Raw genomic sequence first — 20018 nt, forward strand, 5'->3', positions numbered from 1 at the left:
CACCACCAGACACATCCACGGCTGAGTGTCCTTTCGGGTTTGGCCCAGCCGCTTCACTCTTTCTGGCGCTACTTGGAAATACCCTCTGCTCTTCCCCAGTAGTATATTGGACACCTTCCGACCTGAGGAGCTCATCTTCCGGCGTCATCTCTTTTAGCCATGTGATACGTTCCATGGGGTTTTCTTGGCAAGAATACTGGAGTGGGTTGCCATTTCCTTCTCCAGTGGCCCACATTTTGTCAGAACTCTCTGCCGTGACCTGTCTGTCTTGGGTGGCCCTGCACGGCATAGCTTATGGCTTCACTGAGTTACGCAAGCCCCTTCGCCACAACAAGGCAGTGATCCATGAAGGGGGGGGTGGGGGAAAGGATATTGCAGAGCTGCAAAAAGTGCAGAAAAGGGCGATTAAAATGATCAAGGGGCTGAAGCAACTCCCCTATGAAGGAAGGCTACAACAGCTGGGTTTGTTTAGCTTGGAGAAAAGGCGTGTAAGGGGACAGACTTGAGAGAAGTGTACAAAATTATGCGTGGTGTGGAGAAAGTGGACAGGGAGACGTTTTTCTCCCTTTCACAATACTAGAATCCAATGGGGTCATCCCATGAAGTTGATTGGTGGGAGATTCAGGACAGATCAAAGGAAGTCCTTCGCACAGCGCAGTCAACCTATGGAATTCGCTACCACAAGACGTAGTGATGGCCACCCATTTGGATGGCTTTAAAAGGGGGTTAGACACATTCCTGGAGGAGAAGGCTAGCAATGGCTACTAGCCTGGATGGCTCTGTGCTACCTCCAGTATCAGAGGCAGGATGCCTATTTACACCAGTGGCTGGGGAACATGGGGGGGAGTGTGCTGTTGCAGTCCTGTCCTTCTTGTGGGTTCCTGGTCGACAGCTGTTTGGCCACTGTGTGAACAGAATGCTGGAGTAAAGACCAAGATTATGGCAACCAGCTTGATTGATAACTGGCAGATAGAGGGAGAAAACGTGGGGGTAGTGACAGACTTTGTATTTCTAGGTTCAAAGATTACTGCAGACGCTGACTGCAGCCAGGAAATCAGAAGACATTTACTCCTTGGGAGGAGAGCAATGACAAATCTTGATAAAATAGTTAAGAGCAGAGACATCACACTAACAGCAAAGGTCCGCATAGTTAAAGCAATGGTATTCCCCATAATAACCTATGGCTGCGAGAGCTGGACCGTAAGGAAGGCTGAGCGAAGGAAGATAGATGCTTTTGAACTGCGGTGTTGGAGGAAAATTCTGAGAGTGCCTTGGACTGCAAGAAGATCAAACCAGTCCATACTCCAGGAAATAAAGCCAGACTGCTCACTTGAGGGAAGGATCTTAAAGGCAAAACTGAAGTACTTTGACCACATCATGAGAAGACAGGATACCCTGGAGAAGATGCTGATGCTAGGGAAAGTGGAAGGCAAAAGGACGAGGGGCCGACCAAGGGCAAGATGGATGGATGATATTCTGGAAGTGACGGGCTCAACCTTGGGGTAGCTGGGGGTGGCGACGGCCGACAGGAAGCTCTGGCGTGGGCTGGTCCATGAAGTCACGAAGAGTCGGAAGTGACAGACCGAATAAACAACAACATGGACCCTTGGTTCGATCCAGTAGGGCTCTTCTTATGTTCTTAATCCTTTTAGGACACAATCCTATGCATGTTTAGACAGAAAAAAGGTGCCCTGATTTTTAATTGACTAAGGGTGCAATCCTATGCATGTTTAGACAGAGAAAAGGCCTATAACTCCCAGCATTCCCCAGCCAGCCTTGCTCGCTGGGGAATGCTGGGAGTTGTAGGCCTTTTCTCTGTCTAAATGTGCATAGGAATGCACCCTGAAAAGGTGCCCTGGTTAATGAGACGGACCTTACTATCTGGGTAGGTGCCTATGACATCAAAAAGTCGCACCTGTTGAATTTCTGCCTGTTTTGCAAGCCTCTGAAAGCACAGGAGCCTTGCTGGGGGTTGGGGGGAACAACAACAGGTTGCAACCCTGTTGAGGTTGGTGATGGTTAGTAGGGTGGCCATGCAACTTCTGTCGGAGAGGCCACTCGTCTGTTTTAAGGAGTCTTCTATTTGAAAGGCAGCCCTGTCCAACTCCAATTTAAAAATGAGAGCTGGACTATAAGGAAGGCTGCGCGCTGAAGAATTGATGCTTTCGAACTGTGGTGCTGGAGAAGACGAGTCCCCTGGACTGCAAGGAGGTCAAATCAGTCCATCCTAAAGGAAATCAACCCTGAGTGCTCATTGGAAGGACAGATACTGAAGCTGAAGCTCAAATATTTTGGCCACCTAATGCGAAGAGAAAACTCCCTGGAAAAGACCCTGATGCTGGGAAAGATTGAAGGCAAAAGAAGGGGACGGCAGAGGATGAGATGGCTAGACAGCATCACCGATGCAATGAATATGAACCTGAGCACACTCCGGGAGAGAGCGCAGGACAGGAAGGCCTGGCGTGCTGTGGTCCATGGGGTCATGAAGAGTTGGACACGACTGAACGACTGAACAAAACAAACACACTCTAGGAAGGACTAACACTGGCTACTAGCCTAGGGTGAGATATACTGTATTTATTTATTATTTATTTATTTATTATATTTATATCCCGCCTTTTTTCCTCCAAGGAACTCGAGGCGGTGTACATAATCCTCCTCCTCCATTTTATCCTCACCACAACAACCCTGTGAGGTGGGTTGGGCTGAGAGTCTGTGACTGACCCAAAGTCACCCAGTGAGCTGCCATGGCTGAGTGGCGACTAGAACCCGGATCTCCCGACTCCCAGTCCAGCACTCTAGCCACTACACCACACTGGCTCTGTATTTAAATAAACTGTATTTCTGTTTAAAGTAGAATCATTATTTCTGAATCTGAATCTACACATATCGATTAGCCTTTGCACATTTAACGCAAATCGGTGTCCTCTCCTTTTGAGTGATGCCTTTTCTCCCTATTGGCATCTTCTGCTTCTTTTGCACTGCCACCCGGAGCTGCTTTAAGGGCGCAATCCCATGCATGTTTAGGCAGAAAAAAAGTCCTACGTGTGGGGCATACTGGGAGTTGTAGGACTTTTTGATGTCTAAACATGCATAGGATTATACCAGTGGAGGCTGGTGGCTCCAATTTCAGTGGGGCTGTAGATCCATTCTAGGTTTCCGTCAGAACCAGCCAGAACTCTAAAGGAGCTATCCAAGGCGCTGAACCCTGTTACCAAACTAGTTCCAGCACTTTGGATAGCTCCTTTAGAGTTCTGGCTGGTCCTGACGGAAACCCGGGATGGAATCTTAGCCCCACCGAAATCGGAGCCACCAGCCTCTACCGGACTACACCCTAAAAGGGTTAACCTAATAGAGCTGCATGGCTGCTAGAGAGGCCCCAGTCATTTGGGAGGAGGGGGAAATGCAAACGAGCAAAGTCCCTTCCTTTCCTTTTCCGCCGTCACCCTCCATTCCTTCTCCTCCTTTTGCATAAGGTGTCTTCCCTCCCTCTTCCATTTCTCCTCTCCAGTTTTTGGGGTGGCTGGCCATTGCATTAAGGGTGCAAGAGAATCTGAAAGGCTGGGATTGCTGAAGTGAGTAAAACAAACAAACAACATCAGCCCCTCTCCCCCCAAATTATGAGGATGGATGCTTTCATCTTGGTGCAATACTAGCGAGAAGGAGAGCCAAAGAAGAGAAGGCAGGGCCGAGCAAGGCAGAGAGAAGAGCAACCCCGAGCAGCAAAGGTACCTCAGTTGCTCCTTTCTCTTGCAACCCCATCCCAGATCAGACAGCAGGGCAAAAAAAGGGATTCTGTCTCCCCCACATTCAGAAGCCAGGGTGGGTGCTCTGATGTGTTCTAAGATCTACGCTTAGTGCTTCTTAAAGGGACCCTTTCCCGTTTTCAGGAGAGTCTTGCTAAAAAGAAGTTAAAGATCTGAAAGTGGCTGCATCCAAAAGCATGCTGTGGAGAAAGTGGAAAGAGAATTCTCCCCACTGGCACCATGTGGAAAGAGAGAATTCCACCCCTTGCTGGGAAGAGAGAGCATTCCCACCCCCAAAGTGAGGAGAGAGAATTCCCCACTGCAAAGCAAAGAGAGACAAATTCCCACCCCCATGAAGAAAGAGAATTCTCACTCCCCCCACCCCGCCAAGTGAAGAGAGAGAATCCCCCCTGCCCTGCCCCACTCCTGTCTCTGATAACATTGGAACTCAGGGTCATCCAGTCAACTGAACAGGTAGCGGAGGTTCCCACCAAAGGAAGTAACTTCTTCGCGTAATATGTACTTTATTTATGGAGCTGGTATGGGGATGGTTTGAAAAGAGGATCAGATAAATCCATGGCGTTGGGTCCAGATTTAGGTATACACAACTGGGCTGGTGGGAGTGGAATTCCCCGCTCTCTTGTCTCCAGCCGTCCCACAGCAACGTCTCCAGCTCCCTGAAAATGCGACAGAAGGAAGCTCGGGGGACCCAGCTGAATGGGGTGAGCTGTGGTGCAGAGATGGAGGAAGGGGGGGGACCCTGAAAACTGGGCACTGGCACCTCCCACAAACAGAGCACTTCCACCCACGGAAGGCAGATCCTGGGTCCAACCCGTGGTGCGTATTGGTATCTATTGGTATGATGCCGACATGGAGACTCCGTGTTCAGGTGTAATATACCTTTGAATACCAGTTGCTGTGTGTGTCCGTGCGTGTGTGGGTGTAAACACTGGGGAGAGCTATTGCTTTAGTGGAAGGACCGTGGCTCAGTGGTAGATCACTTGCTTTGCATGCAGAAGGTCCCGGGTTTGATCCCTGACATCCCCAAGGAGGGCAGGGAAAAATTCCTGCCTAAAACTCCGGAGAGCTGCTGCCTGTCAGTGTCAGCAATGCTGGGCAAGATCAGCGGTCCCCAACCTTTCTGGACCTGTGGGCACATTTGGGAATTTGAGAAACTGCTGTGGGCACCACCACAAAATGGCTCCCATAGAGGATGTGGCTAGTCACATAATGGCAGCTGTGGGGGCCTGGCTAGTCAAGAGCTGTATGTGTGCATGAGAGAGAGAGAGAAACAGCAAGGCTAGAGGCTGGGAGGGAGGAAATGGAAAGAGTTGCTTCCTGGCCCACTCAGTCTTCTGCCATCCAAACAGACCTTTTCCCTTTGCTCTCTCTCTTTCTCTCCACTCTCCACGTACCTCTAGCCTCACTATTTCTCTCCCCCAACCCCTTTCCTTGCTATTTCTCTCCCTTCCCCATCCCTAGCCTTCTTTCTCTCCCTTGCTAGCTCCTAGCCTTGCTCTTTCTCTCCCAATCCCCTTTATCTTGCTGGTTCTCTCCCCTCCTAGCCTCTAGCCTCACTCTTTCTCTCCCCCTCTACCCCTTTGCCTTGCTTTCTCTTTCCTGCCCACTGATCAGTGGCAGGTTCAGCAACAGGGAGGAGACCTGGCGCTCTAACATTTTTCGATTTTTAATTATTTTTTTGAAGGGGGCAGGGAATGAAGAACTTTGCAGGCACCATTGGAGGTGCCCGTGGGTGCAGCATTAGGGACCCCTGGGTTGGACTGGGACTCAGGAGATCTGGGTTCAAGGCCTCCCTCGGCCATGAAGCTCACTGGGTGACTTTGCGCCTTTCACTTACTCTCAACCTAACCTACCTCACAGGGTTGTTGTGAGGATGAAATGGAGAAGAGGAGGATCACGTATGCCGCCTTGGGCTCCTTGGAGGAAAGGTGGGGTATAAATGTAACAAATAAATCAATACAAATATATGTATTGGGATATAACCGTGGAGGAAGAAGTCAAGGGCAAGGCCCTGGCAGGCTTTGGAGTTTACCATCTAGCCTTCTCCTAGCTGGCACCCTCCAGATATGTTGGACTACAACTCCCATTGTCTCCAGCCAGTGTGGCCCTTGGCTATGATGATGCGAGTACCACAACACATCTGAACGGCACCGGATTGAGGAAGGTGGCTTACAATCCGCTGACAGCACAGCCTGGGAGACAACTGAGGGAAAAGCCGAAAGTAGTTGTTTGTTGTTTGAGCTTGAGAGAGACCTCGCGTGTCACTCTGCTTTAATTCTTTCTCCCCGCTTACGCCTTGTATCCATAGGGGAGAGGCCTTCCCGTTATCGCTGTGGGATCGAGCTGTCGTGCTGACAACAAGGCCGGAGGCGGGAAACGGATTTTCCCTCCCCTCAGCGGTCTCCCTGACAAGACGGCAAGGGAGTAACTCGAGCCGAGGCCTGAGATGGGATAAGGCCTCTCTATGGCCTCCAAGAAAGCGCTTACAAAAGAGGGGGGTGTGCCGTCAGCCCTGTGTCTCCAGTTCCAGGCTGCACGGGAGCAAGGAGTTGAAATGGAAGACAAGGATTCAGCCTGCCCCAAGCCAGCTGAGGGAGCGAGGAGAGGCCCCCGCGTGGTCCAGGCTGGCGGCACCAGGGAGTTCCTCAGACGGGTGACTCCGCAACAGATCAAGCAGGAACCGGATGAGGGCTTGGCTCAGCGCTGGGAAGCCCAGTGGCAGGAGTTCCTCAAGGTGGTACAGTCCCCGCAGACCGGGTGGGGGAACCCCCCACTGACGGAGCTCGTGGCTTTGAATGACCCGAAGGGTTTCCAGGCCTCGGTCGGGGCGGCCCAGCAAGCCTTCGTCTGGAAAGTCAAGGAAGAGGTCCTCGAAGAAGATGCCGCCAGCTCAGAGACGCAACGCCAGCGCTTCCGGCATTTCTGCTACCAGGAGGCTGAGGGTCCTCGTGAGGTCTGTAGCCGGCTCCGGGAGCTCTGCCACCAGTGGCTGAAGCCAGAGAGGCACACCAAGGAGCAGATCCTAGAGACGCTGATCCTGGAACAGTTCTTAGCCATCCTGCCACCAGATATCCAGGGCTGCGTCAGGGAACGAGGCCCGGAGACCTGCGCTCAGGCAGTGGCCCTGGCTGAGGGTTTCCTGCTGAGGCAACAGGAGGCCGAAAGACCACGGCAGTTGGTGAGAACCCTTTTGGTTGGTTTGTTTTTGTCCTCCATCTTTCCGACAGGATGTCAGTAGATTCTCCAAGTAAGAACTCGAAGGGCCGCCTTCCCCGGTACCGACCAACCCGGGATCCAAGATTGGCTGGGGAGGCTTTGCTGATGGTGTCCTTGAGGAATGGGGCTGGCACACACAGCAGAGCCTTCTCAGTGATGGCACCCCAACTGTGGAACTCCCTTCCAGCAGAGCTTCAGCTGTCCCCCATGGTGGAAGCATTGGCTTCCATTTTAAACTAACTGTAGTTTTCCATTTCATGTGAACTGGGACAAAGGGTGGTTAGCCAGAAATACCAAAAATACCACCATATTTACATTTGAACCTCTTCCTGCCAGTAATGAAGCCTTAGGAGAAGCTTTTCAACCTTTTAGAATAGGGGAAAAACTGCACAAACGCTTTGAAACTACCAAACGATCAGTGGTTTGGGGGAAGGGTGCGGGGCCATCTGAGGAACCTCAGAGGGCTTGATTTGACCCCCAAATCCGAAGTTTGCAGACCTGCAGTAAAAGGATTCACTTCCCTAATAAATACAACCCATCATTGTCTTCTTTTCTTTTGTTCTGATACAACGGGTCACTTTAAACTAACCAGGGATCCTTGTCTGTTGACTGCTGTTCCAGGTTCTGGATTCCTTTGAAGAAGTGACGGTGAATTTCCCAAGGGTCCAGCAAGTCTGTCTGGGCGCTTCTCGGAAGCAAGGTAAAAGGTGTTTCGTTTTTTAAATCCTATGTGGATTTTATGACAGGCGGAGGTTCTATTTTCCTTGTCTGACTTTTCCGTGCTGGCGATCTCTCAGGGGTAAGTGACACTTTGCATCAAGGGTGGGCAGAAGGTTGATCTCTTGGTAGATCACTAGGTGTTTGCAGTAGATCAGCAAGGATTTCTGGTTCCCAGTTGGTTAGCAACTGCAGTAACAAAATTACCCCCCTCCCACCTTTTGCCATAAATCAGGGCTGGAGAATCTCTTTCAACCTGAGGTTTGAATTCAATTTTGGAGAAGCTCTCTGGGGCCACATTCCAGTGGTGGGAGTTGCCAAAGGCAAAGTGGATGGGGCCAAAAATTTCAAAGAAGAACTCCCAGCATGCAGAAGAAGATGAGAAGGAGGGCAGGGCCATTCCCTGCTGAAATAATTTTTTCCCCTCTTCCCTCCCTGTTCCTTTTTCCTTCTGTGCCGTGTCTTTTTAGATGATAAGCCTATGGGCAGAGACTTGTCTTTTTTGCTGTCTGATAATATGCCCCCCTGGGATCCTTTTTTGGCTGAGGAGCAGGATAAAAATACTTTAAATAAAGTTATCCTGACTGTTCAGGTATCAAAGAGCCGTTTTATTATTTGCCAGGCAGCAAACAAAAAAAACAAGGTGCTACACAGCAGCCAAGAAACTGAGGTGGGGTTCAAGAAGTTCCCATTTCCAATGTCACCTGAACTCGATAGGCAGAATTAGGAGAAACCCAGCCGCAGTCCTCCCCATCTGCAATATGCAGATAATAATACCAGTGTGGCCTAGTGGTTAGAGTGTTGGACTGGGACTCAGGAGATCCGGGTTCTAGTCCCTACTTGGCCATGAAGCTCACTGGGTGACTTTGGGCCAGTCACGGTGTCAAGGGCTCCTTGGAGGCCTCTCTCAGTCTAATCCAGTAGCCAAGTCCAGACACAGACAAATGGATTCTTTTCAAAGCTTTATTCCTCTTTTACAACTTAACAGCTCTACTGTTAGCAACTAGATATGAGCAGCACAGTACCTATGCCCTACGTTGGAACAGTTGGTCCCCGTTTGAAAGGGAATTACTGGCAGACCCCTGAACTTAAGGACTAGGGAGAGTCCCTCCCCTTTTCCCTTGGATCCTCTGGGCGCAGCCGTTGTTTGCGCGTCAACCGGGCACTACGCCTCCTTTCTGCGCCCTCCATTTGGCACCGCTCTCTGTGTCGGCGTCGCGCGTCCATCAAGTCTGCTTCCCGCGCTCTGTCACTCCCAGGACTGCTATCTAAGCTAGGAATGCTGGTGGGAGGAATCTCCGTCACCTGTTGGCCCTGGGAAAGAGGAATGTGCTCCTCTCCCAGGAGCGACTCCTCTTCCTCAGAATCAGAACTACTCTGGGATTCTATGGGCTCAGTGTCCACCCTGACACACAGACTCTCAGCCTCACCTACCTCACAGGGTTGTTGTGAGGATAAATGGAGAGGAGGAGGAAGACCATGCACTGAGCAGGGGGTTGGATCCTTGGGTACCACTCCGGCCTGGGCTGGTTATCAGAGGCTTTGCCTGGGTCATGATGCTGGGAGGGGTATTTTTGGCCTGACCCTTTTGTTTTCCCACATCCCTTTCTGAAAGCTTCTCCGTAATGGAACCAGGCCCTCGGGTTCAAAGAGATTCTGCACTCCTGCAACAAGGGAAAAGGCAGCCCTTCCTAAAGCTGGGAATTATGGGAGTTGCAGTCCAACACATCTGGAGAGCACCAGGTTGGGACGCCTGGCCTAGGCTGTTACAGCAAAGGCCTGGCTGCAGCAGAGGGAGTGAAGGGAAGCAGGTCCCACTGCATCATCTCTGCCATGACACTCCATCAGGTTCCTCCCTCCATCAACTGTCCCTTGGCAGCAGCCATTCCATCAGATTGTAGCAGGGATGGTGTGTGAGGAGAGATGGGAAGCAGGGCGACTCCATCAGCTCAGCGGAGAGACCAGCAATTTTGGGCCCTCCTCTCCTCGAACTGTGTTCCATTCCAGCTGGTCTTTTTTATTTTTTTTTTATGTAAGAACTTCATAACTAAGAACTTGTGTCTGCATTTGCATTTTCCTCCTCCCTCCTAATACCTTTTCCTTTTGTGTCATGTCTTTTTAGATTGTAAGCTTGAGGGCAGAGAATATGACTGATCAGTGTAAGCTGCTCTGGGAGCCTTTTTTTGTTTGATTGTCTGAAAGACTGGGGGAAAACGCTATAAATAATATTTACACTTTCCTTTTATACATCTTATGCAGAAAGTAGTTTTTTTTAAATACACTGGTGCAGCGCAACAGCTTAAAGATCTTTTCCGGCCGTTTTCTTTTATTCCAGCAGGGACCAGGCTGTTGAACGAACAGGAGAGGCCAGCTCTCCGGCAGCAGGAATACCTCGAGCGAGAGACCCCGTGCGGCACGTTAGTCCCCAAACTCCGCGAGAACCCCTCCCAGCGTCATGAGCAGGGCAAAACCTCCGAGAACCAGCCCAGACCGGAGCGGCACCCGGGGATCCACCCAGCAAAGCGAGTGCCGGAGCCGGTCCCTTGCCGGGTGGACTACAAAGACCTCAGCGAGATCCTCTTCCAAGAGCGGATGCAGGAGAGCCAGCGGCAGAAGCGGTGCGTGGTCTTGCGCCGGCGGATCCACACCGAAGAAAGGCTCTACAAGTGCCAGGACTGCCGCAAGAGCTTTGACCACCGCTCCCACTTCATCCGCCACAAGAAGATCCACACGGGCGAGAAGCCCTTCCAGTGCGCTGACTGCGGCAAGAGCTTCAACCGCAACTCCAATCTCACCACCCACCGGCGGACCCACACAGGGGAGAAGCCCTACAAGTGCACGGACTGCGGGAAGAGCTTCCGCTGGAGCTCGGACTTCATCGTCCACGAGAGGACCCACACCGGGGAGAAGCCCTACAGCTGCGGCGACTGCGGCAAGGCATTCCGACGCAGCTCCAACCTCACTGCCCACGAACGGACCCACCGGGGGGAGAAGCCCTACAAGTGCTTGGACTGCGGGAAGAGCTTCACCCGGGGCCTGTACCTGATCGCCCACAAGAAGACGCACACGGGGGAGTGAGCGGCATGGTTCCAGGGGGCGGGCGGAGGGGAATGTTGTAGTGCGACCCTCCCCCCAGGCTAATATTGGGGTGGGTCCATCAAATATCTGGGCTTAGAGCCAGATTTAAGCTGGGTTGACTGCGCTGGCGGAAGTGGACTTCCCTGCCCCCCTTCCCACAGCAGCCCCCCCAAAATGCTACTCAGAGAGTCAGGAGACCCTGCTGAATGGGGTGAGCTGTGGTGTGTAACCTCCCCAAATTGGGTGACCTTCTGCGAGTGGAGCCCTTCTTTTTGCAGAAGACCCCTTCCTCTCGCGGAAGGCAGATCCTGGATGCGAACCCTGACATCCGAGCTGTGCTCACAGCGGCTCACGCCTGTCTGGGAGGGAAACAGCAGGAAGGGCTGTTGTCTTTACGTCCCGCTTGGGGGTTTCCCTGGAAGCTTCTGATTGGCCAGTGTGGGGAATCCGGATGCTGAACTAGATCAGCCTTTGGTCTGAGCCAGCGGGGCTGCTCTGATGTTCGCCCCTGCTGCTTCTGGAGGGGTGGGTAGCAAGGGGTGCAGGGCTGGCGCACCCCAGATCCAGGAATGCAGTCGGCTGGGGCTTCTCTCCGTGGGGTGTCTTGCCTGCTTCCGTAAGACAAACTTCTTGTGCTCCAGCTTTTGTAACGCCAGGGCCCGGTTGAGCATTTCCGGCTGCTTGCCATGTGGCCCTGTGAGGCCATTTGATGTGGCTACTGTCAATGTGACACAGCTCCTGATAAGTTTTGGGCAATGCCATCTCCTAAAACCGCAATAAAGAGGACTTGGGTATGACAGGGCTCCCGTATTGGGAAGCTGCCTAAGATCAGGCTATTTTTCTAACGAGCCCAATATTTTTTCCTCTGACTGGCAGTGGTGCTCCAGGTTCTCTTGGGCAGAGGTCTCTTTCCCATCATCTGCTGATGTAGCACTGTGGCTAAGAGACTGAGCTATGAATCAGGAGGTCACCAGTTCAAATGTCACCTCTGCTATGAACTTGGTAGGTGGCCGTAGGCAAGCTGCCCTTTCTGGGCTTTCACCCCCCACCTGCAATATGGCTGGATAATAATACTGATTTACCAGATTGTTGTAAGGATGACCAACTAGATTCAGCATGTGAAAACCTCTGAACACCTGAAAGCGCTATACAGATGTTTATTATTATCATTATTACCGGCTACCTGGCCTTTTTAAACAGGAGATGCCAGGTTTTGAACTTGGGACTTTCTGTAAGCAGAGCACTGAGCTATGGTTTGTCCTCATTGGCTATTCCACAGCTCACTCCATTCCCCCCCCTTTTTTTTTTTAGTTTGGGGAGCACAGAATTCAACTTTCACTCTAAGAAAAAAATAAAAATGCGTGTAAGGTTCTAGTCCTTATGGCTGAGGAGATAGGCTTGAAATATGTGTGGGAAATATCTGGAGAAACCTCAGTAGCTTGAAGGGGGATCAGTAAGGCTTCTAGTAGTCCAGGGCCAGAGTTTCTGTCCCTTGCCTGTGACCGACAAAAGCAGAATAAATTATACATCATAGGCAAATATATGCAAATGTATTGATTTGCATAATATACAGCATGCGTAGTATCAGCTTTGGGGGTACAGAATCTAAATTGTATCTTTCTTTTTTAAGCACAGGGCGCACACTGCCCTGGCTCTGATGTGGGTGAAATTTCAGGGGAAAGCCATTTTACACAACTAATGTTACACAAACAATGCTGCCCTGTTTATTATGACTATATATTTATACAGCACCATCAATGTACGTGACAGTTTGCAGAATAAAGATGGGCCCCATTTTAGCAACCAGTCATGGCTATTCATCATGATAGGCAAAAACAGAATGGAACAGTTCAGCCGCAGTATACCTCTCCATGCCAGAAAACAAGAGAGGGCTGTTGTTTTTGTGACTTCCTTGTGCACTTCCTGGAGGCATCCTATTGTCTACTTGGGGAAAAAGGACACTGGACTAGATGGACCTTTGGTCTCATCCAGCCCTCCTCTGTGCCCTGCCCTGAGAAACTTGTGAGCCTAAATTTTGAGAGAGGAGAAGATTGACGTGGGGGGGTCGAAGGGTGGGGGAAGGCCAGGAAGAACCACAGGAGACGTTGCACCTGTGAAATGGGTATAAGACAGGGTAGGAGTCACTTTTTGGGGCACCATCACACAACTCGATTCTTAACCGCACGTGACAGAACCTCTGAACGATAGAAACATTAGTCCTTACGAGAAATTGGCTATTCCTTCCTCTGCATTCTGAGATAGATCTACTTGTATCGAAAACCAATGTAGTTAATATTTATACTGCGTATTTTTAAACACTTGTTCTGTCTCTTCTCTTCTTCTCCCCCTGCCCACCCCCCCCGATTGAGACATTTCCCCATCTTTTCAGCCCCGTCTGTCCCCACAGTGTAACCCCCTTAGGTGGTCTTGTAATAAATTCTCTCATCTTTATGGCGACATATATATACTTGAAAAATGGTGACTAAGTGTATCTTCTACCCTTTTGTTTTTTTAAAAGATGATGATGATGATGATAATAATAATAATTCAACATTAAATATTATCGTTTCATTCTGCCTCTGTTCTTGGGGTTTTAGCAGTTGAAAATGGGGGAGGCTTGGCCTGCTTTAGATAAAGCTTGTTGAACCGCAAGCCCGTCGACCGAATTTGGCCCGCCTGGGAATCCATCCGCCCCTCCAAGGTTCCCAAGATGGCTGAGCCCCCTTCCCCGACCGCCTATTTTTTTGTGGTTTCCCAGCATTTCTGCGTTTATTCTCCCCCAATCCAACTCACTTCTAATGGTCAGTTACCGACAGTAAGAGCTTTAAACTCAAATAGGCTGGTATTTCTGGTATGATGGCCTCACCTGCTTTGCCTTCTGGTCACTGGAATGCCCCCACCCCACCCGCCTAGCTTCTCGGAAATGGCATTTAGGCCTCAGGCTGAAAGTGGTTCAACGCTCCTGTTCCAGGCCCTGAGTTAAGTCCCTGCTGCCTTCTTTCGCGGCTCATTCCCTTGTTTGCACGAAGGGGAAGAGAAGCGCAGGCACAGGCCTTTGCTTCTTAAAAGCTTAGTCGGTCAACAACAGAGCGACAGGTGACACAAAGCGAAGGGGGCTGCAAAAACATGGGCAGACCGGATTCTTTTTCTCAAAAGGTGGCGACACCGCTATTAACGTCACCAGGGGTGGGCAGCTTGTAGCCCTCCAGACGTTTTGGCCTACAACTCCCATCATGCCCCACTATTGGCTGTACTGGCTTGGGCTGGTGGAAGATGTTGGCCAAAACATCTGGAGAGCCACAAGCTCCTCATCCCTGAAATTCACTGAGGCGGTTTCCTCTCGCAAGTGTGCAAACTGAGGCTCTAGGAACACGCCGCTTGATTTCAAAAGCCCTCTGCAGCCAATCAGTTCAGACCTCTGGGGCAGGGGCAGGAATGGTGTGTCCCCCCACCCCACACACACACTTTATATTTAAAATCACTATTATGGTGTTACACTGCTATACACTCTTTCATGTAAGCAGAAAGAATGTAACCCCGCTTGGAATGCTGTGTGTGGTTCCGATCGCCGCCCCTAAAAAAGGATATTGTAGGGTTGGAGAAAGCGCAGAAAAGGGCAACTAAAATCATCAAAGGGGCTGGAGCAACTCCCTGTGAGGGAAGGTTACCACAGCTGGGGTTGTTTAGCTTGGAAAAAGGCGAGTCAAGGGACAGACATGATACGAGGTGCACAAAATTAGGCATGGTGCAGAGAAAATGTATAGGGGGGATTTCTCTCCCTCTCTCATAACTCTAGAGCTCAATGGGGCATCCCATGGAGATGAATGGTGGGAGACAAAAGACAGGACAGATAAAAGGAAGGACTTCTTCACACAACACATAGTTAAACTATGGAATTCGCTACAAGATATAGCGATGGCCACCAATTTGGATGCCTTTAAGAGGCAATTGGAGGATTAGGGTATCTATGGCTCCTTGTCATGATGGCTATACGCTACCTCCAGTATCAGAGGCAGTATGCCAATGTATACCGGTTGCTGGGGAACATGGGCTAGATGCTACCTCCAGTATCAGAGGCAGTATGCCAGTGTACACTGGTTGCTGGGGAACATGGGCTAGATGCTACCTCCAGCATCAGAAGCAGTATGCCTGTGTACATCAGTTGCTGGGGAACATGGGCAGGAGGGTGCTGTTGCACTCATGCCCTGCTTGTGGCAGCTGGCTGGCCACTGTGGGAACAGAATGCTGGACTAGATAGGGTCCAGGTGTTTTGGACTACAACAACTCCCATCAGCTCTAGCCATCATAGCCAGCGGTGAGGCATGATGGAAGTTATAGGCCAAAACATATGGGCTAGGTCTTGGGTTGGACCCAGTATGACCCTTAGGCTCTTATAAGAACCTAAGAGGAGCCATGACTGATCAGACCAAGGGTCCATCTAGTCCAGCATTCTGTTCACACAATGGCCAACCAGCTGCCCACAGGAAACCCACAAGCAGGACAAGAGCACATCAGCACCTTCCTGTCCATGTTCCCCAGCAACTGGTATATATAGGAATCCTGCCTCTGATACTGGAGGTAGCACAAAGCCATCAGGACTAGTAGCCATCGATAGCCTTCTCCAGGAATTTGTCTAACCCCAACGGTGGCTTAGTGGTTGAGACGCTGAACTGCAGACCGGAAGGTCGGCAGGACAGCAGTTCGAGACCTGAGTGCCGCGTGACGGAGTGAGCTCCCGTCTTCAGTCCCAGCTTCTGCCAACCTAGCAGTTCGAAAGCAAGAAATTGCAAGTAGATAAATAGGTACCGCCTCGGCGGGAAAGGTAACAGCGTTCCGTGCACCTCCGTGTTCAGTCATGCCAGCCACATGGCCACGGAAGCGTCTTTGGACAGCGCTGGCTCTTCAGCTTAGAAATGGAGATGAGCACCACACCCTAGAGTCGGACACGACTGGTTGGGGACACCTTTACCTTTACCTTTTTTTCTAAAGCCATCCAAATTGATGGCCATCACTACATCTTATGGTAGTGAATTCCATAGTTTAACTATGTGCTCTGTTTTAACTATGCACTGTGAGGTTCTTCTGTCCTTCAAAAAAAAAAAAATCAAGACTTTCTGCAGTAAGAAAAAAAAGACAAAAGCAGTACTGGGAGGACAAGGGAAGATTACAAATGGATGTGGGCCCCTGTATAATGCAAGGGATTGAGGTATGGCGATCCCACTCTAAAGGCCTACTGTGGAAGTGGTCCTTGAATTTCTTCGCCCTTGGCTGCTGAACCAGGAGCTGGCTGTGATATTGCTCCCCCAGCCACCTGCGTCCTGGAGTCCTCTCTGGTCCCAGGGGGTGTTGATGCTTCTTGATGCCCACTTCCCATCCTCCTAGCTTTCTGCACTGCCTGTGACCTGAGACTGTGGCAGAGCCTTAAGGATACTACGTGACTGAAGCCTTAAAAACACACACAAATTAGGATACATCAACATTACTCTGCTGGATTCAAGCTTCGTTTCAGGCTGACCTACAGGTTATTTTGCAAAATCACTTGGTACGCTCCTTTGTGGCCTGTCCTGGATCAGACTACTGATAGAGGATTGCCTACTAGAATTACCCCCTGTGTTCAAACCAACCTCCCTGCATGTGGAAAGCTAGCACATAAGGGATTAAAGTTCAAGCCTAGTCTTCTATCCTTGATAGGCTAGTTTTCTTAGACTTTTAGAGCTGAAAGGGATCTTGGCGATCGTGTGGTACCACCCCCCTGCTCCATGCGCAGTGCAGGATGCAACAACAGCATCCCTGGACAGAGGTCCTCTGGCCTCTGCTTAAAGACCCCCAGCAAAGACCCCCAGTCCACCACATACCGAGGCATCCTGAGCCACTGCCAAACAGCTTGTGCCATATGGCTGTTTCTCTGCTTCAAGAAAGCAGCTGGCTGGGGCATGCTGGGAGTTGTAGGACTTTTCTCTGTCTAAACATGCATAGGATTGCGCCCTCAAGCTCTTGCTGCCTGTAAGGAAGACTTAGAGGCATTTCAACCATTTAGAGTCAGGAAAAAACATGCAAAAGCAGGGAAGCCACCAAACATTTGGTCGTCAGGGGAAAGGGACAGAGCCAGGGAAGGGGTGTGGCCAGTTGGGAACACCAACAGGCCAGATTTGGCCCACAGGCCTCAGGTTCGACACCCCTGTGGTACGGTCATAAAAGCTTCCAGCTTTTATGAGCGCAACACCACCCTCCCACCCATGTTCCCCAGCAACTGGTGTACATAGGCTCACTGCCTCTGGTACTGGAGGTAGCACATAGCCATCAGGACTAGTAGCCATTGATAGCCCTCTCCTCCAGGAATTGGTCTAATCCCCTTTTAAAGCCATCCAGATTGGTGGCCATCACTACATCCTGTGGTAGCGAATTCCATAGGTTGACTCTGCGCTGTGTGAAGAAGTCCTCACTTTTATCTGTTCTGAATCTCCCACCAATCAGCTAGTTTCTGCACACGGAGCATGCGTGTGGCTTCTTCCCAGTGTGGATCCGCTGGTGCCGCACCAGATCAGAGGTCCAGCTGAAGCTTTTGCCACACTCGGTACAAACCTTCTCAGACTGCCAGAACGGGGGCTGCACGAACCCTTTGCCGAGCGGGGTTTTCCCTGCTTTCTTCTTGGGGCAGCTCCCCCGGCGCCTTTCAGGCCTGTGATCGCCTCTCGAGGCCTCGGTGGACACACGGCCGTGGCTGAGCTTCTGTGGGGCTCTTCCCCCAGGCGATATCGTGGGCAGAAATGCTTGTGGTGTAGTGGCAAGAGTGTTGGACTAGGAGCTGGGAGATCCGGGTTCTAGTCCCCACTCGGCCATGGAAGCTCACTGGGTGACCTTGGGCCAGTCACAGACTCTCAGCCCAACAGGGCTGTTGTTGTGAGGATAAAATGGAGAGGAGGAGGATAATGTAAGCCGCCTTGGGTTCCTTGCAAGAGGAAAAAAGGCGGGGTATGAATGCAATAAATAAATAAGTAAATAAATAAATTGTCCAGAACATTCCCACAGGCAACTCTCCTCTTCATTTTTGCTTGCTGGGATGTAAACTGCAGGATGAGAGAGAGAGAGAGAGAGAATGCTGAGTGAACATAAATCAGGTGCGCTGAACCTCTTTGAGGGCCGAATTCCATTTCTTAGGGGTCTCATTCCAGTGGTGGTGGGGGGGCTAAAGGCAAAAAGAGGTGAAGCCAAAAATACCCTAGTAGTTTAGCTAGAAACTCTTACTGGCAATAATTAAGCTTTAGGAGACACACTTCAGCTATTTCGAATGGTGGGGAAAGTGGCGAAGCCGGGGAAACACTGAATAATTGGCGGTTGAGATAACGAGGGTGGAGCTAGGGAAAAGGCGTGTGGCTTTGGGAGGAATTCCAGAGGGCCAGATTTGTCCCATGGGCCTAAGGTTTCTTCTCCCCCTTCCTTCCCACCCAATGGGCAGCCGAGGCAGGGACAGATCGCCCTTGCCAGATGTCTGAACTGATCGCTTACAGAGGGCTTTTGAAATTAGTCGGAAGGCCACGGGTCACCCAGTCCTGCTTTATTCGATTCATCAGAGGCAGAATTCAACAGGTGAAGCTTTTTAGGAACATCACTGGATCTCCAAGCCCGAAGGAGGGAAGGGAAGCTGCACCTGTTGATTTCTACCTGACACGAATTTGTTAACGGCACTGTTTGTAGTAAAGGTGGCAATTCTAAATGCCTGGTGGGCTGTGGGTGTGAGCGTGCATAAGAGCTTCAGCGTTTCTCCCTCCCTCCCTCTTTCTCTCTCATAATGCTAGAACCTGCTTTTATCTCCTGGTCCCATAATACTAAAGGGGTCATCCCATGAAGCTGATTGGATAGAGAAAATGGATGGGAAGACATTTTTCTCCCCTTGCTTGTAATCCAAGAACCCAAAGGGGTCTATCCATGAAGCTGATTGGTGGGAGATTCAGGACGGACAAAAGGAAGGACTTCTTAGCACAGAGTTAAACTATGGGATTTGTGGCAAAAAAATAAATAAATGGGATGATGGCTGCCAATGTCAAGTTCATGGAGAAGAAAGCCATCAGCGCTCACTAGTCATGATGGCAATATGCTGCCTTCAGTATTGGAGTGTGATGTGGTGTGCTCTAGTAAGACCCGTGTACGAACTCACACACATTCTAATGAGAGCTGCACACTCGCTTATAAGGAATCTTTACACACTGGCAAATGGAGTGACTATGGCTAAGAAGGCGATTCCCATCCAAAGAGATCCATGCTCAGACTACTGCTGTGCCGAAAATTTATCCCACATGTTTTTCTACCATTCTCATTGAATTTGATAGAAGAGAAATCGCTTTCGGAAAGAAATTCAGTGCTGACGACATTTTGGAGAAATTCTCAAGGGCCGGGTTTGGGTTTCGTGGGCTTCCCTTACTTAGGAGATGGCCAAGGTATGAACACAATGTCCTGTCTTTCATTATACAAACATCTCTCTGGCAGCCTGTAGCCTCCACAGCACCCTACACTTCAAAAAAGCCCAGTGGAAGGCATCATGAGCTAACTGCTTCCTTGGGGCTTTTTCAGATCAGGAAGTGCAGGCAGCTGGGATTAGGTAGGCTCAAAAACACCACCAAAGGAAATTCAACATAAATTATAGATTGTCCTGAGAGTGAGGCAGAACAATGGAAGCCCCTTTCATAGGGGAAGAATACTTGCTGGAAATTGGAGACAGGTTTTGGCAAAGCACTAACTCCACCTCATCCCTGGAGCCTGACACAACACTGCCCCCCCCCCCCCGACATGCACACACCTGCATTGTGGTGGATGCAAAATGGAGGCCAGCCTGCCAACACAGTTGATGCTGTTGCAGCGCAAAAAACCCTGACCAAAAACGAAAGCAGCTGTGCTACGAGCCCTGCCAAAGGGGAGCCCTACCTGGGAGAAACTGTTGAGAATTTCTTCTTCCCCTGGAGAAATTCGGCGAAGTTACCTCCCAGATTTCTCTGCCCACAAATGATGTGGAGAACTTTGAGAGGCCATCTGTGCACAGCTCTAGCTCAGACACTGAATGCCACCATGGCCCATTTATTGAGGTTTACAAAGATTCAGATGCACAAACTGGTTTGGGGGGAATTAGCTGAGCGAATGGATTTGACCGACTGGATCAATTGGATTTGACCAGCTGGGGTGGGGAAATTCGCTGCGTTGTTGGTGACGCTGAGCTCCAGGCCCAAAAGTAGTTTCCAAGACTGGGAA

General features: G+C 50.4%; 1 protein-coding gene across 3 annotated transcripts; it reads left to right on the top strand.

Annotated features, from left to right (window-relative positions):
• Nucleotides 1–3470: 3470 nt before the first annotated feature.
• On the top strand, nt 3471–13343 carry LOC146356117 (uncharacterized). 3 transcript variants are annotated; one of them, XM_084831697.1, is made up of 4 exons: nt 3471–3728; nt 6076–6945; nt 7605–7683; nt 10036–13343. In XM_084831697.1, the coding sequence occupies exons 2-4, from the start codon at nt 6232–6234 to the stop codon at nt 10776–10778; spliced, it is 1536 nt and encodes a 511-aa protein (XP_084687823.1). In that variant the 5' UTR covers nt 3471–3728; nt 6076–6231; the 3' UTR covers nt 10779–13343. The 3 variants fall into 3 exon arrangements, with proteins under 3 accessions (XP_084687823.1, XP_084687824.1, XP_084687825.1); XM_084831698.1 differs by having other exon boundaries at nt 3471–3575; XM_084831699.1 differs by lacking the exon at nt 3471–3728 and adding an exon at nt 4289–4468.
• The last annotated feature ends 6675 nt before the right edge of the window (nt 13344–20018 follow it).

Source organism: Heloderma suspectum, chromosome 2 (genome assembly GCF_057233095.1).
Source record: "Heloderma suspectum isolate Gila_16-S chromosome 2, 16-S_ref, whole genome shotgun sequence".
Taxonomy (NCBI): domain Eukaryota; kingdom Metazoa; phylum Chordata; class Lepidosauria; order Squamata; family Helodermatidae; genus Heloderma; species Heloderma suspectum.